Raw genomic sequence first — 22,472 nt, forward strand, 5'->3', positions numbered from 1 at the left:
TTTCCGTGATAAAAGTAGGGATCATTATCTGAGCTTGAAAGCTTCTGGTTGGGTATTTACACTCTAGGCTAGAGACATGCTTACCTGGTGAAAATTTAGTCTGTGGGAGAGTCTTCCTGCAAAGTATTGAGTCTCCCCTCAAGATTATCAAGACTGGCTTAAACATAAATGCTGGATAGGTTATATTAATGGGGTAACAAGATGCACAATTTATTCTATAATGATCACTGAGCAGAGACTCAGGACTATCTAATCTGAGAGACTTTCTGGCTACCTGGCAGGATATTGATTCATTATTATCACGAAAACAAAGAGCAAATTCCCATAACACCACGTGAGGCAACGTGGGATGGTAAAGTAGGAGCTAAATATTACCACTAATTGCTCAGTGAGCAATAAAAAATGTTACTCACTGGGACAATCTATTGATGGTTTCATTTTCACTGGAGGTTTAGAACATAACATACATTTAACAGCAGTACAAGATGAGATATGCTGTACTGCATATATCAATAAGAGAGTGAAACAGAAGTTACATCAGCAAGGCTAATTTTCAACAAACATTCTTGACTTGAAATTTTAAATGAACATTATTTAAAATAGAAAGAATGATCTATATTCACAGTAGCGTAAATGCCTAATGTATATAATAATGTAATGTAATCTGCTTATATTATAATGATACAGACCCAGTAACATTTTCAGTTGCCTACATTTATTCAATAAAGCGTTCAACATAGTCAACTAACAAAGTTTACTCCTTGCAGATAGGAAGAAATAAGGAAAGCAAACCTTAAAAAGGCTGAAGGAAAATGGAGGAAATGCTTTACTGGGAAGAAAAAAGGGCAGATAGCTGGAGAAGAATGTTTTTTGCAGAGGGGCACTGTCTCATAAATGCTAATTGCAGAGAGCTGCCAGCTAATAAATTCTTACCTGTGTTTCTGGAATGTGTAATTACAAAAAAAAGAAAAAAGATGAGGGGAAGATGAAGTATTATGTCATTAATTATTGATAGTGGATGAAGTGGATTAATTATTTTTAGAGGATGAAGTTCTACATTAGATAAGGTGAGCCAAACTCAGTGAAGTCACAAAAAAACTTGAGTTTTCCAACTGCTAGTGCCAGGCCATGCTGTTATCATCACCTCCATATACACACCCACACTACTGCTCTGGCTGCTTCCTCATGCAAACATTATCTCTGGCTTTGCGTAGCTCCAGGGCTCTCTGCATAAAATTTTTGGATAATTCTGCATGAACTTTTTATAGGAATCAAGTTATTGAGCACATGTGCTGGGAACGCCCCTATAAACATTTTTCCAACCACCTTGAGTCAAAGGCAAAAATTGCCATTGCATTTTTCATGATACCTGCCCACATATTTAGAGAGATTCCTAGAGATTTTTCAAGAAAATCTAAAATCTCTCGAAATCTCTCTAAATCTAAAATCTCTAGAAATAGAGATCAATATCTCTATTCATCTCTATTTCTAGAAAACACACTGAATTAAAAAGAAAAACAAACCCATGTTTGGCATAAGTGGTTTACAAAAGTATATAAAATGCACCTAGAAAACCCACAAAATGTTTTTAAATCTAGGTATACATTAAGGAAAATGGACCAATTTTATCAGGGAAAAACCAGGAGAATTTCTCCCTCTCTTTTTCTTTCTGATAGACTAATTTTGTGAATGTTTGCAAAGTTTCCTGGTTTTAGCTTTAGGAAACTAGATTGAAGAACATGTAATTATTTTACTAAACCAGTAGGTCCTTGCTCGTGTAAGATGTGTTTTCTCATGTGATGCTTACCAATAAATCAATGCTCTCTTTTTGAGAATGGACATCCCTTGTGAGCAGCCCACCAAACAGCTCATAAGAATCTCCTCTTAAAAGTGAGATTGCTAAAGATCTCCTGGAGCTTGGTTCCTTACCTGAACCACCCAAAAAAGTGGGCAGGCCTTTCTAAGCCTGCTTGCTCTGGACTTCCATCAGATACTTCCAGATCTCCGTTTGTAAAAAGTGACATGCTCCAGGATATACTTGGAATGTAACTGTTTTTCAGTAAATAGTTTGAAATGACCAGTGGCTGTCCTATCTGATACCACAGGATTTTGGTTATTGGAACATTTGTTTATGTTCAAACCTCTCATATTTCATATGAAGCGCAATCTATTTGATGAAGTGAAATTATGTACATATGCAATAAGAAGTCACAGTTAGAAAAGGGGAATATTTTTAAGGTGCTGTAGAAGAGAAAAGAATTTTTGAAATCCAACATGTGAGTTGACAGCATGCTACATTTATGAAAGTCAACTTTTATTATGGAGGACACAAAAATCATCTCCCAGAGATACGTCTCTATGGTGTACTAAAGGCATGGCCAAACAAACAAGGGTGGTGAGATCTTCTTGTAGGTAAAATCAATAGCTTGAGGCTGGTCTTTCCTGAAACAGTACACCAGGGATCTCTCTTGCCACTGCTCAGTGGCATGTAGCAAAGCTTTCAGAAAGTTATGAAATGCTTTGCAACTCACATGAATCACTCTTAAACTATTGTAAGCACTTGTATCTACCCATATCTTTTGTCTGAATCCCTCAAATTGTTTTAAGAGGAATGAACACTGGATGTGTGAGCATGTGTAGGATTGGAAATGTGAATAGGTATGAAACTTAGGATAGCAATGTCATTAATCAGTGCAAATCCTGGTGCAGATGACATGATTCTTAGGCCTCCTTCTCCCTCCCCAGCCTTCCCCCCCACCCCCCAGCTCCTGTGTTATCCAAAGTCTGTGCTAAACAGCTCCAAAAAGACAGGAGACTCATTGTCTGCCCTGGATGAGCAGGAACACCCATTTCACAAGGAGCTGCGAGCACTGACTGTGCATTGCAGGAGGGTGGCCCAGACTGCAGGGTTTCCAGCAGCCTCAGAGCAATGAAGACAGCAAGAGGAGCTGTCATTTCTGTGATTTCACACAGGGTCTCATTGAGGCCCTGCAGAGAGCAGCAGGGCATACCTGGTGTGGAGATTCATCTCCTTGTGGGGGGATGTCCCTGCTCGTGGAGAAAGCTTGGACACCTTAACTTTACTCCCTGTATGTGACATGGCAGGTCAGGGGTTATCAGTGAATCAGAATGGTTTGGGTTGGAAGAAACCTTAATGATCATCTAGTTTTCCAAGCCCCCCCTGACCTGGGCAGGGTGACCTCCCACTAGGAGGACGCTCAGGGCCCCATCCAGCCTGGCTTTGAACGCTCCCAGCAATGGGGCATCACCAGTGTAACCTGTTGTGGGCAGATTATGAGGGTGGCATGCTCCGAGACCTCTTCTCGGTCTGTCACGAATACTGACCCGCGCACTCACCGGGGAACGGGAGGCTCAGAGCGCTCCAGTTCAGCCGGGGCGGCACCTCTGGGCATGCCCGCGGAGCTGGGCGCTCGGGCACACACCAGGGGCAATCCCGCCATCCCGGAGACCCTTCCCCCGTCCCGTCCCGTCCCGTCCCGCCCCGTCCAGGGCACCGCACGCCCCGGGGGACGGGGCTGCGCCTCGTCCCGCCCCAGTCCGCACCGCGCAGCGCAGACAGAACGCGAGAGAGGTGCAGACAGCCCCCAGCCTGCTCCCGCTCCTTCTCCGTCTCAGTCACTGTTCCTTCTCCTGCCTGCTCTCGCCCGCGCCCGGCCGCGGCAGTGCCCCCCGGGGCGGCGAGGGCCGGGCCCGCCTCAGGATGGCCGCGCCGCCGGACCCCGCGCTGCTGTGGGCGCTGCTGCCGCCGCTGCTCGCCCTGGGCGCCGCGCAGCCGGGCCCCGGCGGGGCGCAGCCAGGGCTCAGCCTCCACCCGCCCTACTTCAACCTGGCGGCGGCCGCCCGCATCTGGGCCACGGCCACCTGCGGCGAGGCGGCGGGCGGCGGCGGGCGGCCGCAGCTCTTCTGCAAGCTGGTGGGGGGCCCTGCCGCCGCCCCGCTGGGACGCGCCATCCAGGTAACCGGGCATCCCCGGGGCGTGTGTGGGGCTGTGTGGCTTTTTGCGGGGGGGGGGGGGTCTGATGTGACCCTGCTGTGCGCGGTCTCGTTTCCTCCTGGCTGAGCGTGTGCCGCGGGCATGGCAAGGGGAGCGTGCACCGGCGGGAGCCCCGGCAGGGAGGCTCCGGGCGGGATGGGGGGAAGCGGACAGCGCACCTGCCCTCAGGTGTCCCGGCACCTCCTGGAGGCACACATCGCACGGGTGCGGCTGCTGCCGGCCGTGTGTGAGCTGCTCGGGCACCTGGAGTGCCCCGGGGCGCTGTTTTGTGGCCGTGGTCTGCGGTGAGCAGCGAGATCACCGGGGTTAAACCAGCCAGCCCGGGGGAGCGCATGGGACGGGGCTTTGCTGGCAGCTGCCGACTGGACAGCGGGCATCTCTCTGCAGGCGGTGGGAAAAAGAGATCTGGCTTTAGTCAAGTATTTTGTGGTGTTTTGGAAGCGCTAAATGTGAGGCTTATCGTTTGTGCCTTGCATTGCTTGTGGGAGGGAGCCAGAGACTTCTTGGGACTCTGACAGGGAGTATAAGCGCAGAGGGCAGCAAGGAGCATGCTGTTCTTTCCTAGCATAGCTCAAGATTACTACACACGTTTTGTGCCAGTCACAAGAAAGATAACTGCAAAACTTCTGAAAAAGGATTAATGGAGATATATCTTTCCTGTGGAAGAAACATGTATTTCCACATTCATTAGAGGATAAGGAAGGAGTAACAAATGCACCAAACTGTTTTTCTGTGGTAGATGCTTGATATCTGTTTGATCGGAGCTTTGTTAAAAGAAGGGACTTTCCTAAAGCCTCAGACCTTCCAAAGTTATTTTAATTGTATTCTCTCTTGGTGGGAGGAGAACCAGAAAGAAACTGCAATTTGAAAGGGATTTTGAAAGCTTAAAGGTCCACTGTCTGACTTTAGGCCATACAGAAAGCATACAAGTAAATTCTTAGCATCTTGGAGGAAGAGCTAGTGTTTCAAAGTCTTATGTGTGTTTTATAGTGAAATAACTCTTAAGATACGGTTTCAGAAGGGGTTGCAATGGATAACAGAGCTGTTCCTCTCATTTTTTAATGAGAGTAGGCACTCAAGAGAGGGGGAAAGGACAAAGAAGGTGCAGCATGTGTATTGCCATGTGCCAGAAGGGAGCGTACACCATCATGCAACCTGTCCTCCAGGTCACTTGGCAGCCACAGACAGCACTGTGCTTTGCTCTGGACTTCCTTCCCTCTGCCATAATTCCCTGCCTCACAATGAAATCTTCTTATATCTCTCTCTCTTTATATTACCTTATATCTCTGTAATGCATTCAGTCATAAAAAAAGCTCAAAGTACTTTGGAGGTGGCTGAGTAGTATGCACTTCTAGCAGAAGGGAAACTGGGACACATGTTTTACATGCTTAAACTGAGGATACAAAAAAAAGGTTGTGATGATCAGGAAACTGCTTGGTTTGCTGTTTCTAACACACCTCTAAAGTTTAGGCTCCCATCCTTCCATACTGAATGGAGCACCCATGTTTAAAGTTGCCTGAAACAACCATGCCAGCAGGTAAATTGTAAACCCAGCAATCTCTCAGCAACTCCCTACAGCCCAATGCTGCAATGAAATCTCAAACTGACATGCCTTGAAATATCAGAAATCACAGGGCAATAAAAATCAGCCAAAGCAAACATCAGATAAACTTGTCAAGCAAGCGGAACGAAGCCTGCGTGCTGCCTCTGATGGTTTTTGTAGTTGTTTCATTTATATGCTAACACTCAACTGGAAATGAGGGTTTGCTGTGTAAAGGAAGAGGGAGGCTATAAAGGGGGGAGTTGTTCTTCTTAAAAGTTTGACTTGCAGGTCGTGGGTTAGAGGGCTGTTATGGTTCATGCCCAAATAAAGTTCCCAGAAGGACTACTGATGGCTCAGCCCTGGCACAAGGAAGCATGTTGTGCCTTTCAGAGCGTTTGTGTAAGGACAGATACTTGCAGCATCTCTTTCCACTTTTAACAAAGCCCCATTGAGATACATGACATGAATGCTTCTGTGGTTTACCAGTAGTTGTTGTGGTTCAAGAAGTGCTGGAAAGTCTTTCAAAAGGCCAGGGAAATCCAGACAAATCCAGACATGGAAAATGCACAATGTGTGTATTTGCAAGCAACTTCACCTTTCAAGTTCAAAGACACTGTAAATAACAGTATTTCTTATTTCATGGAAAATTGGCGAGAATTGCATTAAACTTTTACAGAACATGAGCTTACATAGAAGGATTTAAAATCAGGAATTTAAAATCAAGTGGGTTTCTTGAGAGTCGTGAGGGAAGGTCATGTGGCTTTTACAAAGCGATAGGTGTAATAGCCTCTGTGTTGTGCTGGTTCAAGTTCAAGTGATGCCGCACACGTGAGTCACTCTCTTTTGGACTCTACAATGCTGGATTGCAGGAGTTGCTCTATGAGTAGGGAAATTGGAAAGGAGGTGCAGAATGTGATCCTCTTTCTGGCAAAGGGAGCAGACAGTTCTGTTGCCAGTGCTATCTGAAAATAAGGCAAAGAGCAAGAGCAGCCCCAGCATCATTTCCGTTGGTCTGCCATTGGTTATTCTCATTTGGCTTGTCATTTAGTGATGTGTCTTTTATGAAGCCTGTTATATCCAGCAAATCCAGAAGGAGCATTTGGATGTTGTTTAGAGGTGGTCAGTGGGATGGCTGCTCCCTTAGTGGGCTGCTCAGCCAAGGCTCTTAAGGCAGTGCTGGACATACACTGTGGAAAGAGGTGGGTTTCCCTTATGTAGCACACTGGCGTGTAGGAAATGGCTTAATGAGAACAGTGTTGAGTGAAGAAATGCACAACAGTATAAAATATTTCAGCAGCTGATAGATAAGTGGCATGCCTGGTTTTGCCTGCCAGTCTGTCCGCAGTGGTGTGCGGGCGTGAGTTAAAGTCTAACTGCATACCTGTCCTGCCCTGCCAGTGGCACAGAGCTGCTGGGTATGAAAAAGTGAACAAATCCTTCATTGTTGTCACTTTCTGTAACTTACAGACAAGACATTTTCATCCCTGTGTGTCCCTGGTCCACACTAGCATATTTCAGCAAACTCTTTCATGCCGTTCCAGGTCTCTCCTTTGCTCAGGAGAAGCAGGGGAAAGGAGGGTAGCAAGGTCACCAGCAAATGCACACCTGCCTGTCTTATGAACTGCAGCCAAAATCAAACTAAGTTTCAAGGCTCAGTCTACTAGAATGGAGACGTGTCCTGTAACAACCAGGCAGAGCACGATGTGCCTGAGATACTGCCAGTGAGAAGGAAGGAAGGCTGCTCTGTCCAATAATTTTTTTTCTTTAATTTTTGTTTTGCTGCCTAGTTGGCAGGGTTGCTGGAATGTAATTTAAATAACTGAAACTCCAGCTGTTGCAATGAAATTCTTTGAATTATGTGCCCAAAAAGAGAAAGATGGTATCTTGGGTTCAGATCAAGTGATCTGGTATACTGAAATCACATAAGTGCATGTAAATTAAACTCTTGTGTTTAATACTCCCCATTGTTTTCTTCTCATTCAACCTTTCTTTGAGGTTGTTTCCAGATCAGAGCTGAAACTGCCGTAACAGCAACTGTTTCCTGTGTACTTCCAGCCTGATCTTTGTGAATGTAATTTAGATCTAAAGACTAGGTTTCAAGCTCATTATAAAGCTATTTAGGGAAGTTTGCCCTGTTGTAACATATATGTCAGAACTCAGGTATGCATTTGTCAGGGAGGATGCTCTGATGTGGTAGTTACTGCAGTTGCTGTGCATAGATTGATTTCTCAGGGTATGGATTTTTGCAGATAGTGACATGATGTTCTTTGTCATCGCTGCAGAAACTGGCAGCGTTGCCTGTAGCTAACACGGGCTGATGTGTATCTGCTGCAGCAAACCACCCGAATCAGACAGAATCTGCCCTATTGGAGTTTGTATTAAAGTCAGCCAAACCATCTTCTCTAACAGAGCTGGAGGAGAATCGTGTTATAACATGACCCCAGCTGTAGTTAACCAACTCGTGTGTGTGAGTATTTGGTGTCTCTGAATCGTCAAGAGTTAACCCCCAGCCAGATTGGCATCAGCTGTGCTAATGATAGCCATGTCTTCTGGAAACTGCATCATATTCTGAGCTTTCTGGAAGAGCAGGATAAGGGTGGAACTACTGCTAGATGCAGATGCTGAAATCACTGCTATTGATGCAGAAATATTCAATTCAGTGAACATCTATTTCAGTTTCAAACATCAATTTTCTATTCAGTGGACATATTTGAAAGGCAGAGGATGATTTATTCATATCTGATGAGATAGATTAAGTATTTTCCAATCCGTTCGTAACTATGGTAGATGTTAAATAAATTCTGCTAAACATCTTGAACTCACCAAGCTTGCAAGACTGCACCCAGCAAGAGTGTGAGAGCTCTTCTGTTACTTCTCTGTAAAAAGTGGACAAATATGATTGCTCCAGTTACTTTACACTGGTTAGTCTGACAAACAAAACAATGGCACTTATATAGGAGTCTGTTAATTCTTAAAAGGTAGGAATGTGCTTCATGCCCAGCAGTGCATATTGTGGAAACAACAAAAGATTTGTCACATGCTTTCGATGGTAACATGTGCTTAGTTTACAAGGTAACATTTGCCCCATTCCCTTTTTTTTTAAACAGAAGTCCAACACAGTGTCAGCAATTCACAGACTGATGGATTAAGCAGCTGTCCTACTGAAGTAACCATGGGGGGTGTACTGCCATTCAATGAAAATGTTATTTTTCTACAAAGATCTGTAGCTGGCACAGTTTAGCATTTTCACTGATTATCTCCACCTAGTGTTGGAAAAAGAAGTGAATGGGACACTGAAAAGGTCCCTTAATAACTAATTTCAGCAGTTCAGCACTAATCTTAGTGGACTGTAAAATGTGTTTTCTTGGAGATAAAAATAGCTTGTGGGGTGAGCCAAGACATGAAATCAAAAGACAATTAAGTTTCCTGAAGTTGATTCATCATTATTGTACAAAGAGCTTAAGAGACTCTCAAAGGGCATCTCTGGATTGTGGCTTTAGTTGTGGACTGGAAATTGGGCAGTAACTTCTTGAAATGAAGGTACAATGGCATTCTTTAAAGGGAACAGTCTGTTGCATTTTCCACCAGTACATATTGTTTAGAAAACTCGGATTCAGAATGTATCTTAATGGCATGAAAAAAATGAAAACAGTGTTATAAAATTCTAATACCAAACCTATAGCCAAGTAACAGAGCTTTTTTGTTATGGTTTTATTTATACCAGGCATGTGCATATGTGTTCATGGTGTTTTAGAAGAATCGAGGATAATTTGTTTGTTGTTCCCAATCCAGTTCTAAGAATCTTTATTTCACTAATTTTCTGCAGATTTCCTGCAGACACCACTGTAGAAATAATATAGGTAATTTCATCAAAATGTCAATAAGTTAATAAAAGATTTACTGTAGTTCCCTTATTGAGATTTCTGAAGCTTTAGTTTGTAACATAAAAGTTAATGTGTTTCAGTGTGTAATTTAATTACTAGGGGAATAATCTCTACATTAAAAATTATGGTATATAAAGGAACAAAATTTACCCACGTTTTCAGTCGACACCCTAGTTGAGAATCTCCATTAACAACCACGTGCTATCAATGTGTAAGATGTTGTCTGAGACCATGTTTTTGATTGATTGTGTTTCAGGGCCAGTTTTGTGATTACTGCAATGCTGCTGATCCCAGCAAAGCTCACCCAATAACCAATGCCATTGATGGCACTGAGAGCTGGTGGCAGAGTCCCCCTCTTTCCATGGGCTTGAACTACAACGAAGTCAATGTCACCTTAGATCTGGGGCAGGTGAGTGCCTGAGCTATGGGGTGAGCTGTGATCATTTCTTGCACTTGTGCATATGCTTTGCAGTTGGGAGAGATGTTTGAGCTGGTGATTTTTGTTTCCTGACGTCACTTCCAGCTTTTTTGTCTGGTTTATGTTCTGTATTATTTTACCAAGGTGACTGTACACTGTATAAAGTGATTGTTTTCCTTTAGGAATTTTGATGATGGAGGTTCTTACCACCTGATGGTCATACAGATGTAGTGATAGTGTACTTTCTTTCACAGACACTGTAACTCATTAATTTGCAGTGGCATGGGGGACCTCTCAGTTGAAACTCGAACTCTACCTTCTGTTTAATATTCCCTTTTTCCACGAGCTTAGAGAGAGAGAGAGGCTTCATGATCTCTGTGCATGCACGCATTTTGAGAATAATGTTTGGAATCTGCTTTTGCCTCAGGGGTCCTTCTGGTTTCTCTGTCATCCAGCAAGATCTTCAAGATAAACAGAAGAATACTGATAAGGTGGTCTAAAAGGGAAGGGACAGCAAAACCAGTGTAATATGAATTAGTAATGAGACAGTAACAAGAACACCCATATTTCCCCTGCAAGCAATAGGCAAGTAGCTAAGAGTGATGCCTCTGTATCTGTTTTTTAAGCCACAGGGATGGATTCTCAGCTGCCATGATTGGGTGTTGATCCAGTGTAGTTAGTTACACTGTGCAAGTTCACACAATGTGAAAACACATGTTTATAAATACATATGTAGGCCTGCAAAATATATGTATCCACATGCATATGTATTTTGGACTGCAGTAATTGTTTATTGACTGATTATACAGGACAGGATTTTTTGAGTAGACTTTCAGTTTAGTTGACAGCAAGGTGGGAGATAACTAAGAAAGTATTTGTCTGTGAGACTTTACTGCCATTTTGCTGGGGATTCAGGTGCAACTTATTTTACATCTTGTCTTACATGGTGTTGTAATACTCTTGTTCCTCCCGTGGGTGGAATGGTTCTCATTTTGAGGATATCCTCAGTCAGTGTTTCTGTATCCAGTAGAGCTGCAGTGCAGAAAGGCCATACTAAGCTTATTTTCCTGCTGTGCACTTGTTACCTTCCTTGGAGGACCTCCTGACACACACCTTACTTTTTATGTGCTGGTTAAAGTTCTGGGAAACTTCTTCCTTTGAGAGGAGGGATATGAGCTAAGTGTCCTCTTTTCATGGGACTCCTTGGGCACCAGCAGCTATGTGCTAAGATTTCTGTAGTTGTTAAAGGATTTCTTAGAGTGAGATTGCGTGTTTCTCAATACTCTGGTACTACTTGGAAAGATGGCTCTGAATCCCCTTTCTTGGAAATGAAGGTAATGAAAGGCAAAGGTGAAAATCACTCCATGTCCTGTGATCAGGAATGAATCATTTTAGCTGGTGGATACATGAGGGTTTGGTAAGATTCATATGATTTTTTTTCCCCCCACTTCACAGACTTTCATCATTTAACTGCTTTCATGCAGTTAAACCTTAACCTCAGGATTTGTTTAAACTTGAGATTCACTTTTGACATTTTGCTTAGTATTTTCACTCCCAAATTTATACAGTAGCACACAATACTACTACTAATGAAGAAATTAAGTACTGTCACAAAGTCTACAAAAGTGAACAGGTAAGCACTGAGATCCCAATTCACCTTACCTTATTTCCTGGTCCTAAATATTAAGTGTTTGGTGTGTCTTAAAGATGCAGGCTTTCTTAGTAATTGACAGAGACAATTTTTCAGAGTGCAATTCTCCCTAAACTGAGCTGAGATGAAGGTTTTGGGTTTTAAGGAAAAACAAATCTTAAAGTCAGATGTGTTTCTAAATACAGAACAGAAAAGATAACAGGGATTTAGTTTTCCTCACTAATTATTTGCCCTTTTTTGTTTGTTTTTTTTGTTTTGTTTTGGTGTGGTTTTTTTGTTTTGTTTCTTTTTAATACAAGTTACGTTTTTCTGCACACAAAAAATGGAGAAGTTTTTTGTTGCACAGAACACAACAAACATGTACAGATGCGTGCAGGGAAGCAATGACTGACTGTAAGCTGGTCATCAAGCATCCACAATTAGAGGAAGCAGGACATAGTGTGAAGTCAAAAGCTTTTATTTTCTGCATTCCTGCCATTATATCTTTATGATTGAGAGCAGAGTCCCAATGGAGCCTCCTACCATGGTCACACAACAATATTTTATTGAATAGCTGCACCATGATGGAAGTTTTAGTGCTCACTACAGTGAAGTTGGAACAGAACACCCACCTGGTGCTGCTTCTGTTTCACAAAGGCTTGGGCGATTTTGAAAGTCAAAATGCCTTCAGGCTGTTAAATCTGTTTGCAAGAAGAATGCTCATTTTACTGTACTTCATAATATGAGAAAAAGCAAAACCTGAAAGCAAACCCCCTGCTTTACTTCCCTTTCTGACTTTCTGTACTATAGTTACATTTCTAATCAATCACAGTCCTTCCGAATAACAATTATAATGTTGATCCCTGAGGCACTCTCTCCTTTCTGTTAACATACCTGCTTACACTGTGGCTATTCCTGACTTGTTTGAAATATTTGGATCAAATGAAATCTCAGTTATTCTCTAATTGGTTATGGTTTTCCCAATGTAGTTTTTAACTGCTTTTAAACTTCTGAATCCAGTATGTCTGACTGAATTTCATTGCCCTTCCCCTGACTCTTTGGATTGCCTAATTTCAACAGGTGTGTCCTCATCTTTGGCTTGCTTAATGCTCAGCAGATATTACAGTAACACTGCCTCAGGTATTTTTCTGAACTCCCTCTTCAGAAGAAATGAAAGTTCAGGATAGCGTGATAGCGTATGATGAAAAAGAAATGTCCAACTACAAAAAGTAGTTCAAAGAAGTATAGCCCATATATTTTATTGTTGCTTTTTGTTATGTATAATTTTTTTTATTTTTGCTGTGCATTTTAGCAATAATATAATGCTGAAAGACTCAGACTCAGTGGAATTTTGAGCACTAATATGTTGAATAGTTTTTATGTAGTGATACTGTTAGTCACTGTTGTAAATTAAAAGTACACAGTGGAATGCAATGTCCAAATTAGTACTTTTATTAGGGATGGAGGGCAACTCAACCATAAATATAAGCTAAGTGATGTGGCCTGTGGAGGACTTTATGCTTTTATGTTTTCTACCAGTTAAAGCAAATAAACATTTTGTAAATAGCGTCACAGTTTGGCACATCTTCTGAGTTGCTTTTATATGGTAGAGGGCTAACTTTTATATTTGGTAGCATGTCTTTGATTTACAAACAATATTTGTTGCTTGTAATATTATTAAGCTTTGGCTAAATTGTTGAGAACTAAAACCAATTGTTCTTAACTTAAAAAAGACTGACGTGGTAACTTAAAATGTTTCTGAAGTTACAGTTAATTTAAGCGTAATTCTGTAAAATACAATGTTCTGTGCTCACTTCTGTAGGGAGAAACTCTCAAGGTGATGGGAGATTTATCACAAACTGCATTGAACTGTGCTCCCAAAAATAGTCATTGCACTCATTGTGCTTGGCTTTTGAATACTTTGTATTGTTGCTGACCCTGAAATCAAACCCAGCTCTAGCCTGAAACTGCATAACCTCTATAATAACACTGGGAAGTCCTACAGATTAGGACATGAGAGCCCCTCCACAGCTCTGAATCCACAGCAGCACCAAGCCCTCCTCTGCTGTCTTGGTTCACACTGGGGAGAAAACGGACTTGTAAGCCTGGGGAAGGTGCAATACTGTCCCTACAATACCCAAAAATGAGGATGTTAACAGTACAGAAGTGTTCCTTTGTATTAGAGAACTCTGGTTCTGAGTATTTCAGTTTGTGCAGGAAGCTGATTTGGGATCGTGCTGCATAGCAGTATGCTTTGAAGTTCGTTGTGATTTTTGGCTCAAACCACAGGACGGTGCATCTATTTGTGAACTCTAGAGTAACATAACTCCATTTGATGAAGTAACATCTGTCTGATAGAATCATCCTAAAGTTGGATCACATATTTAATTTAATACATGTCTCATTTATTCGTAGGTTACACCACAAGCAAGTCATTCAGAATTGAGCTACCAGCCTTAATAAGGGAAATACCTTAAAATACATTCTTTCTTGATCATATGTTTTCCTTTAAGTTGTAGTTAAGGTGTTATGTTTTCTAAAACTTTAATTAAGGACCTTTTCAATGGCTCAGCATTTTTTCCTTGTGTTTGCATTAGTTGCTCATCAGTGCTTTTAAAATGCATTTCTGATACTAATTTGATATTATTCTGAAAATATACCGGAGAAAACCTCACAAGTCTTGTTCTCCTTTCCTTTTCTGACTCTGTCTTCCTTTGGCTTTTCTTCAGCATCCTTTTAGGAAGGTCTTGGTTCCCACTCACTGATCTCACTTCCTTCCCTTCATGTCTGTACTTCTACTTCCCCCTTCTTCCTTTCTATGCTCATTCCTATGTTACTTTAATTTTGTGATATGTTGTTCAACTGAACTGTTGTTCAGTTTTAACCAGTATAGTAAAAGCAGAACCTCTGCTGGTTGCCTCTAATCCTTTGCACTTCCCTGGGTTTCTTCCCAGTGTTGACAGTCCTACTGTGTTCCTTCTACTTTGGACTGCAGCCCTCCTAAGGAGACATTTTTCTTCTGGACAACTGAGGGCTGAATCATACAACAAATCGTCTCCCATATCAATAGCTTCAGTGTTCTGTGAAGAAATAGGCCATATGTAAGAAATAATTATGAGCATTGAGTTGGTCTTTGTCCAAATCCTAATGGAAAAGTGGCTGCATGAGAACTTTCAGTAAAACAATTGCGACTCATTGATGTAGCAGCCTGCAGCCTTGGCAAAAAGACCAAAGACTGGTTGAATGTGGAGAAAGGACTATCATTTTGTCTCTGGATGCAGTTCTTCCTTCTAGAGCCCATGCTATATAGGGAGAGCTTCTTCCTTCTGGTCCTGCCATCAACTGGGTCAGAACAAAGATCTCCAGATGTGTCTATGAGGCCTTTTCAGAGACACTGACTTATCTAACTAAAGACATTTTTCAGCATCAATGGCTGATTAAAAGAAAGCATAATGTGAATGCAGCATAGCCAGGGATAACTGAACAGCATTGGAAATCCTGTGCTTATTCCTGGCTTCTTCACCCCAGGCTAGGAGGCTGGACCAAAAAGAATGACTTCAGCATGCCTGCAGTGGGAGCCTCTGTAGGCACTGTCACTGTTTGTGCAGTGCAGTCATTGCTGTGTCTGTGTGCACTCAGTTAAGCTGCATGGAACACACTCAGGAGGTCTGATGCCTCTCAGGTACTACCCACACATGATTTTCTCTGCCCCTCTGCTACAGCTATTTTTCCACATACCCAGAAGAGTAGCTGACAACTCCTGAACTGCTGACCCACCTCTTTCTCTAGTTGGCATTTTTTTGTATTGTCATTTATGTTACAAAATACATGGTGGGGAATTGACAAATACTGGCTGTCAGGAGTGCTTTATACAGTACCTGGGTCTGCCAGGGTGCCTCAAGTCCTACTGAGATGTTTGAATGAAAGGACTGCTTCCCTCTTTGCAGCATCAGGAAATCAAAGCCTTTAATTTTAGCGAGAGTTTGCAGGATTTTTATTTCATTTGAGCAGATAGCTGCTTTTGTGGCTTGGTCTCTGAGAGGAAACAATGCTCAAGACCTTTTGGCTTCATTACACCAAGAGACCAGTGGGCATGCACACACCAACCCTATGCAGTCAGTAGCACTAAGGTGTGTTCTGGAGCAGGTGCTGAGCACAGTTCACACTCCTTGAAGCCGTTTCCTGCATCAGCCTCCCTTTGAAAAGTTTAATTTTTGTACTGAGTCATATTGGATTTCTGTCTCTTCTGAGCAATCTACAACACCAACCACATTATTCAAGATAATGACAAAACCTACAACGACAACCAAACCATGAGGGAAGTTTTGGTGGTGCAGCTGTATCTGCCAAACACAGTCTGAGGAAATTTCACCCTGCTGGAAACAGATTCAAATTAAATGAAGAAAGATTGCTGTGATATCTTTTTGAAATGCATCCAAAGATCTACAGAATGCCTCAGATAGATGGTCTACCTGGATTTAGTTAGATTCTTGCTACTGCCACAGTCCAGGACTTTTTATTTTCATTTTTATTCTTCATGAGCCAAAAAGGAAGAAGTCTTTTCCTACAGAAGCAACACGCACAGCATCATGATTGTTTGGAACATAGTGTGGGTTTTTTTCTTTTGTGCTAGTTTATGTTAGATGTGTGCTAGCACTCATCTAACAAGTCATTTCAGTGTTTTAGTATCCTGGTTTGCGTTTATGGTGTCAGGAATGGAGTGAAATATGCTATACCTTTATATATTCATATCTAACTTTTATCCATTTTTAATTCTTTCAAGGATTTAAAAAATCTTGGAAATTTCTCTTTGTGAAGAGTTGTTTAAACTTTTAAGGAGAAAATAGAGAAAACATTTTAAACTAATATTATTGAGAATTTTAGCATTATCTTGAAAATGCAGTGGGTAATAGGAAGTTTTCTTCCTGTTGGTGGTTTAAAATAAGTAGTGAGCATGCTGTTAGAGATCATGAATGTTATATCATTAATGGTACAATGTAGCTCTCAATCAATTTCAATGATCTCTTTTAATATCATCTTAAGATCACCTGAAAGAGCTTTTATAGAAATCTTTCTCTTTATAGTGTAATACAGTTAATGCATAACACTGAGTTTTAATTTTCATTCTCAGATGAGGAGGGCATTTTGCTCATTCTACTTGATGATTTTTAAAAACTTTTTCTGGGTTTTTGTGATTCTTTAGGCCATCAGCTGCTAGAATATTTTAAATATGAACAAACCTGAGTGAACAAAATAAAGGTCACATCAATGTGGAATTGATTAAATTCCAGCTGTTGATAATCCATCATGTTTGACCTATGGTGCTGGATTACAGCAGGATATGATGTTTGACTCTGCAGTAATACGTCCTCATTTGAACAAGCATTTCCAGAGTGCATTGTTTCCATTACTGGAAATAAAATGCCATTTCCACTTTTAAATTCAGTTCTTTATTCAAATAAGAAAATGGTCAGAATTTTGCTTAAAACATACTTCTGGGATTTTTTTGTGAAAATTTTTACTATTATATAATTATACCAAAATGCTGACTTACAGTTTTAACTGTCCTTTTGAGAGTGTTGTTTTTTATGAAACAAATTTGGCTTAAAAGCAACCAAATAAACTTTTATTCCAAAAATTAAGGCACTTTCTTTTTTTTCGCAGAACTAAATGGCTGAAGGAAAACATTGCTTTCAGCTTAGTTTGCCTTTTTTTCAGGGTAGGTCTTAGGTCAGGATTAAGATTTAAAGTATTGAAATGCCAGTTTAGAATATGTGATTAAAATTGGCTTTAATGGTTGCTTTTCTAGGTCTTATGTCAGCAAGGTTACTCTTTTATCTTCAGATAGGATTTATTTGCTAACCCAAGGATTATTTTTCTTCTGTTGTTGTCTCATCAGATCTGGAGAGAGACCATCCATCAGCTTGGTCAGTATTTAATCTTAGTGGAAATTTAGAAGTTCAAGTGCCATTCTACATCCTTGATCCAGGCCAAAACCAGATCATAGGCACTCATGTAAAGTCAGAAGCAGGACAGATGATAGGCATGGTGACTATGTTTTGGTGATATGTTGTCATTAACTGACACTAATTTAATATTTATCTGACCTGTCCCTTTTCCATTTCTGAATGTGCCTGTGCAGACCTGAGCAGTGTTTCAAAATCAGAGGTGGAAGGAGAGCATCGTGCAAATGAATACAAGGTTTTCATGTACAACAGTACTGTGAAGTTGCCATACTTCTGTTTTTCCCCTCCAGTTTTATTTGCATGGAAATATGCAAGGAGTGGTGCTGGGTGGCAGTTCTTTAAGCATTGGCTGACTTGCAGAGCTCCTGATACAGTACACATTTCTGAAGAGTAGGTATAAGGTCACTGTTGTAAATACTCCACAATGTGACTACAAGCAGTGGAGCCCTGGAAAAGGCAGGACATTGTCTATATGCTTCCTTTATTTCCTCTTGAACTTTCTAAACCACTTGTGTTTGTTAAATCTGTATCAGTGAACATACAGAGTGTTATCAGCACTTGCTAACATGCATGTCAAATGGGACTTCCAAGGATCTTAAGATGCAGAGGAAGAAAGACAATGTATTAATTGCTAGTGAAAACCTGGTTTGAACAGGCAAATGTCCCTTGAGAGATTCAGCTGACCAAAAGTGAGAACATGAAGCACATTTTTTTATTAGGAGTTTCAGAACTATTATGCTTTCCTCGAATAATACTAATCTTTGCACTGAGTGGCCATACCAGATGACATGTAATGTTTGTGTGGCTGATACATCTACTCTGAAACTTAACAGTGAAGTGGCAGAAGTTACTCAGACAAAGGGTATCAGAAACTCAGTAAGAGCAAATCTTGCCACCGTCCCCAGAGTATTCACCTATTTCTGCCAATGGCTAAAATCAGGCTTTCCATCAGCATTTTGAGGGCATTGCTCCACCTGTGCAGTCATAGGTCTGGGTTTTGCCATGGCTCTGTCAACAGAATGGCTGCCACTTACTCTGCTCAGTGTTGTTGTCTAGTAAGTAATTTCTCCTATGGAGATAATGTCTCTTTGCTAATTTAATATCTCTGGAGGTACAGCTGGTGCTTTTCAGACTATGTTAAGTAGCAGGTTAAATTTCAGCACTAACAGAAAAGTTGGGTTATTTTCCTCCTGGTTCTCTCTGCACTGATCTAAGTTAGCATCATTCAGCAAAGCAAAAGTTTCTGAAATGGGTTGCAAAGTGCAATACCTGCTGCAGTGATGCCTTGGTGTGTGTGTGTATAAAAGGGGCTTGCCCTGGAAAGTAGTTGTAAATGCTACATAAATGAATGCACAACAAAAAAAATTTCACTTTTTTTCTTCTGAGATGTGAGTTACTATCATGAGAACATGCTCCATGAAGTGCCTGAATTCCTCCCATTTCTCCTTGAAGTTTTACTTTCTACTGTGAATACAGTATACAGGTATTCAGAAGCTGATGTCTGAAATAGATGTGTGAGGATGGAGGCTGCATGTAGCCATGGGATTGTCATGTGCAGAGCTGGTTAGGGACAAGTATTTCCAGGTATCTGTTGCACTGCATTATTTGCCATTTGCATTTGCCTCTTGGTGGTCCCAGTTGGTGTGACAGCTGTTGAATTGTTCCTGCCTGACAGCTGAATGGGCCAGGCATGCCAAAAGATGCTGCTCTGAGTTCATGGTTGAGAGCTTGTATGCACTTGTGGTTTGGAGTCTAATAAACTTTGCAAAGTCTTAGCTTCAGGGTTATGACATTTATGAGGTATGAGCAAAGATAAACTGCTTGGGTGTATTTGATGTGAGGGCTCTGGGAGCAGTTACTTGACAAACTGCTGACTGCAGTCTCCCCCATCAAAGTGAGAATCTCCTGCCAGCAGATGGTTCTCAGTTGAGGTTGTTGAGGGGGAAATTCCAGTGCAGCTTCACTTTAATATTGAGTGTACCTCAGTATTGGTTCGCTTTTATTGACAGCTCCATCCATGTCATAGTTTAATTTTTAAATGACCCTTAGAATCAATCTGTGTTTAGCTTTTTCTGTAAAGGTAATTTTTATTGATGTCCTGGTTTTTAGATAGACTGTGGACTATCCCAAGACACTTACAGTAAGACTTCCTGTCTTGTAAGACCCATTTCTCCTCTAGTGTTTGGGAGCCCTCTGTGTGATACACAATGAGCACCTAAGGAAGCCAGATGAAACTCTTGGCCTTGGAAACCTTGAGCTGATGGAGCTCTTTGAGCTGTTTCAGACACTGAATGAGCTACCAGTTACAAATATCTCCCCGTGCTATTTGATCGCCACAAACTCTGGAGTAGCTTGATTCCATTGCTTGGAAGGTCTGTCAAGTAGCAAATTCATCTGGAAATAATCTTAATATGAGGGAGTGGGTGGCTGGGATTATTATCAACCAAAGGAGTCCCAATGTAAAGGGTGTTTGCATTTTCTCTTCCATGATTTTGATAGGCTTTAGCTACAAGCACAATTACGTGCTTGGAATGCATCACAAATATCCCAGGGTGCTGCAAAAGCAGCTTAGTTGAGTGATACAACTTTTCCAGGTTGAGTACTGTACCCTTAACACACCCAAGCAATCAGACCTGTTCTGAAATGTCAGAGATGGCACCTTTGCAGGTGTCTTAAGGCTCTTGAACACATTGACAGGTGAAGTAGCCAGCTGAGAATCTGGCCTCTGATTTTAGTGGGAATGAAACTGCAGAGAATAACCTTCTCCCTGTGCACTACAGAAAAAGTGTCAATTTGCATTAGTTTATTATTGCTGTACTTTTATAGAGTTAAAAAAAAGCTCCTGACAATATCTATGTATATTCTGTCACCAGCTCTTCCATGTTGCATATATCCTTATCAAGTTTGCAAATTCTCCTCGTCCTGATCTCTGGGTCTTGGAAAGATCGGTGGACTTTGGAAAAACTTATACTCCCTGGCAATATTTTGCTTGTAAGTATTAATCCTTGTGTCACTAGTCTTTTGGGAACAGGTTTCTTTAATAATTTCCTCAGTAGCAGCAAAATCAAACCATGGGGCTTGCTGAGGATTTCACCTGCAGAGAAGACAGTGAATGTTAAATATGTTTATCTTTTCTTATTTACCCACAATAAATTAGTGGTAGGAGTGTATGAGTATGGTATTTTGAAAGTGTAACTCAGCACATGAATATTTTTCACTTTTTTAGAAATTTCTGATTTGTTTTGTTTCTCTTGTTTTTTGGGAATGTCAGAACTTCGGTGTCCTTCATCCCTTGGGACCCTGGAGTTTCTTGCAAAAATCAAAGTGAAATACAAATGCAGTATTTGTATTGTAGTAGCTATATAGATTTTTTTTCTGGTGATGATATGAGAAATACTGTGCCATGTCTTGTCAGGCACCACTGAATTGCTTAGGAAGGGAGATTATTGTTTTGAGGACTGTCTGTTACTCTGCTGTGCGACACGATCACCATTATTACTCTATTACTGGGAGAATTTACCTGAAAGCATAGGGGGTACCTGTCTGCTATTTTAAATTAGAACAATAGGGCCTATTTTATATAAAATGAATTTTGTTCTTGCATGACTAGACTCGAGAGCAGATTGCTTGGAGCGCTTTGGAAAGGAGGCAAATCTTCCCGTGAGGAGGGACAGCGATGTCCTGTGCACCACCGAGTACTCTCGCATTCTGCCTCTTGAAAATGGAGAGGTAGGTGCTTTCAGGAAAGCGTGTGTGATGCTGGAAGCAAACATCACTGGTTTCAGAAGTTTGTTGGAAGTAATTTTTTAGTTATGACTGCTTGAATCTCTATCAGGAAGTCCATAACCTAAACCTCAGTGAGATTTTGGGAGCATGACCTGACTCCTCCTAATTTTCACCATTCGCTATGGGGGTAGGAGCTGCTCAGGGAAACCTGATATTTGATATTTATCATCATTTATGTACCTCAATATAGCCATGTGCATTTGAAGCTGTTGACTGCATTTTCTGAGTTCTTCCAATAAGCATGGCAATACTTGGTACAGAATTGCTCATGTTAGTGAAGGCTGTTGAAACAGATATTTATCATTCAAGAAATAGTAGCTGTTAAAAAAATTTAAAAACGTTTATTTATATATATTTATACATAAAAGCTACAGGTTTATAATATAATAAAAGTATTTTGGGAACATTGCTTTGATTTTAGCCATTGTTCCTTGCTGGGCAGAACTGTGACTTGTATTCTTGTATTACGACTTGTATTCTTGTATTACTTGAATGAATGTTAAACTCCTGGATGTGCTGATGGCTCCTCCTGGCATTCTAGTCTTATGCCTGATCTTGTTAGAATCCAGATCTGGACTCCTCAAGAGTAATTAAGAGTTTTGAGCAGATGGATCTAGGGTTTCATATTAAAATAGAATTTATTTGTTAAAGTACCGGTAAAGTTTTCCTAATCAGATATTGTAAAGAATAATTTCCACAGAAAAGCACTGCTTATGCCAATCCCTCTTACATGCTCAGTGATTTTTCTTGAAGGAATTGTGCTGCAATTGAAACAATCATCATACCCTTGTTACATGCTTCAGAATACAGAAGCCATTTGAAAATAGAAATCTGTTATCTGGGTGGTTGTAAATAAATTCAAGTCTTTTACTGAGCCCTGTACTTACAAACTAGGTTGTTCATTCAATACAGATTCATGATTGCTGAGCTGCTGGCAGCTGTTTCTTTAAAAAATAAAAAATTATTGGATCCCTTGTTTTGGAAGTCAGAGAAACCTGCTTTCATGTGAAGGGATTTTCTAAAGCAACACTGTGTACTTTCTTCCAGAAGACCATTAATATGCTCGCAGGCACTGGACCTGCTAACAATAATATTTTCCAGGAATGTTTATGCCTTCACCCAAAAATAAATGTGCTTTGGGAAGGAGCCAAAATCTGATGTTTTTAATCAGGGTAAACTTCCATTGACACTGTCAACTGTTCAAACAACTACTTGCAACTATTCTTATTG

General features: G+C 41.0%; 1 protein-coding gene across 4 annotated transcripts in view; it reads left to right on the forward strand.

Moving 5' to 3' along the window:
• The first annotated feature begins 3,550 nt into the window (after positions 1 to 3,550).
• The window catches only part of LAMA3 (laminin subunit alpha 3), a 106,827-nt gene continuing 87,905 nt past the window's right edge, over positions 3,551 to 22,472 (forward strand). For all 4 annotated transcript variants that reach the window (XM_074549629.1, XM_074549638.1, XM_074549646.1 and 1 more), the window contains exons 1-4: positions 3,551 to 3,976; positions 9,699 to 9,851; positions 20,330 to 20,447; positions 21,067 to 21,185. In XM_074549629.1, coding sequence (XP_074405730.1) covers positions 3,722 to 3,976; positions 9,699 to 9,851; positions 20,330 to 20,447; positions 21,067 to 21,185 — 645 coding nt within the window. In that variant the 5' untranslated portion in view covers positions 3,551 to 3,721. The remainder of the gene's footprint in view (positions 3,977 to 9,698; positions 9,852 to 20,329; positions 20,448 to 21,066; positions 21,186 to 22,472) is intronic.

Source organism: Zonotrichia albicollis, chromosome 1 (genome assembly GCF_047830755.1).
Source record: "Zonotrichia albicollis isolate bZonAlb1 chromosome 1, bZonAlb1.hap1, whole genome shotgun sequence".
NCBI classification, from domain to species: Eukaryota; Metazoa; Chordata; class Aves; order Passeriformes; family Passerellidae; genus Zonotrichia; species Zonotrichia albicollis.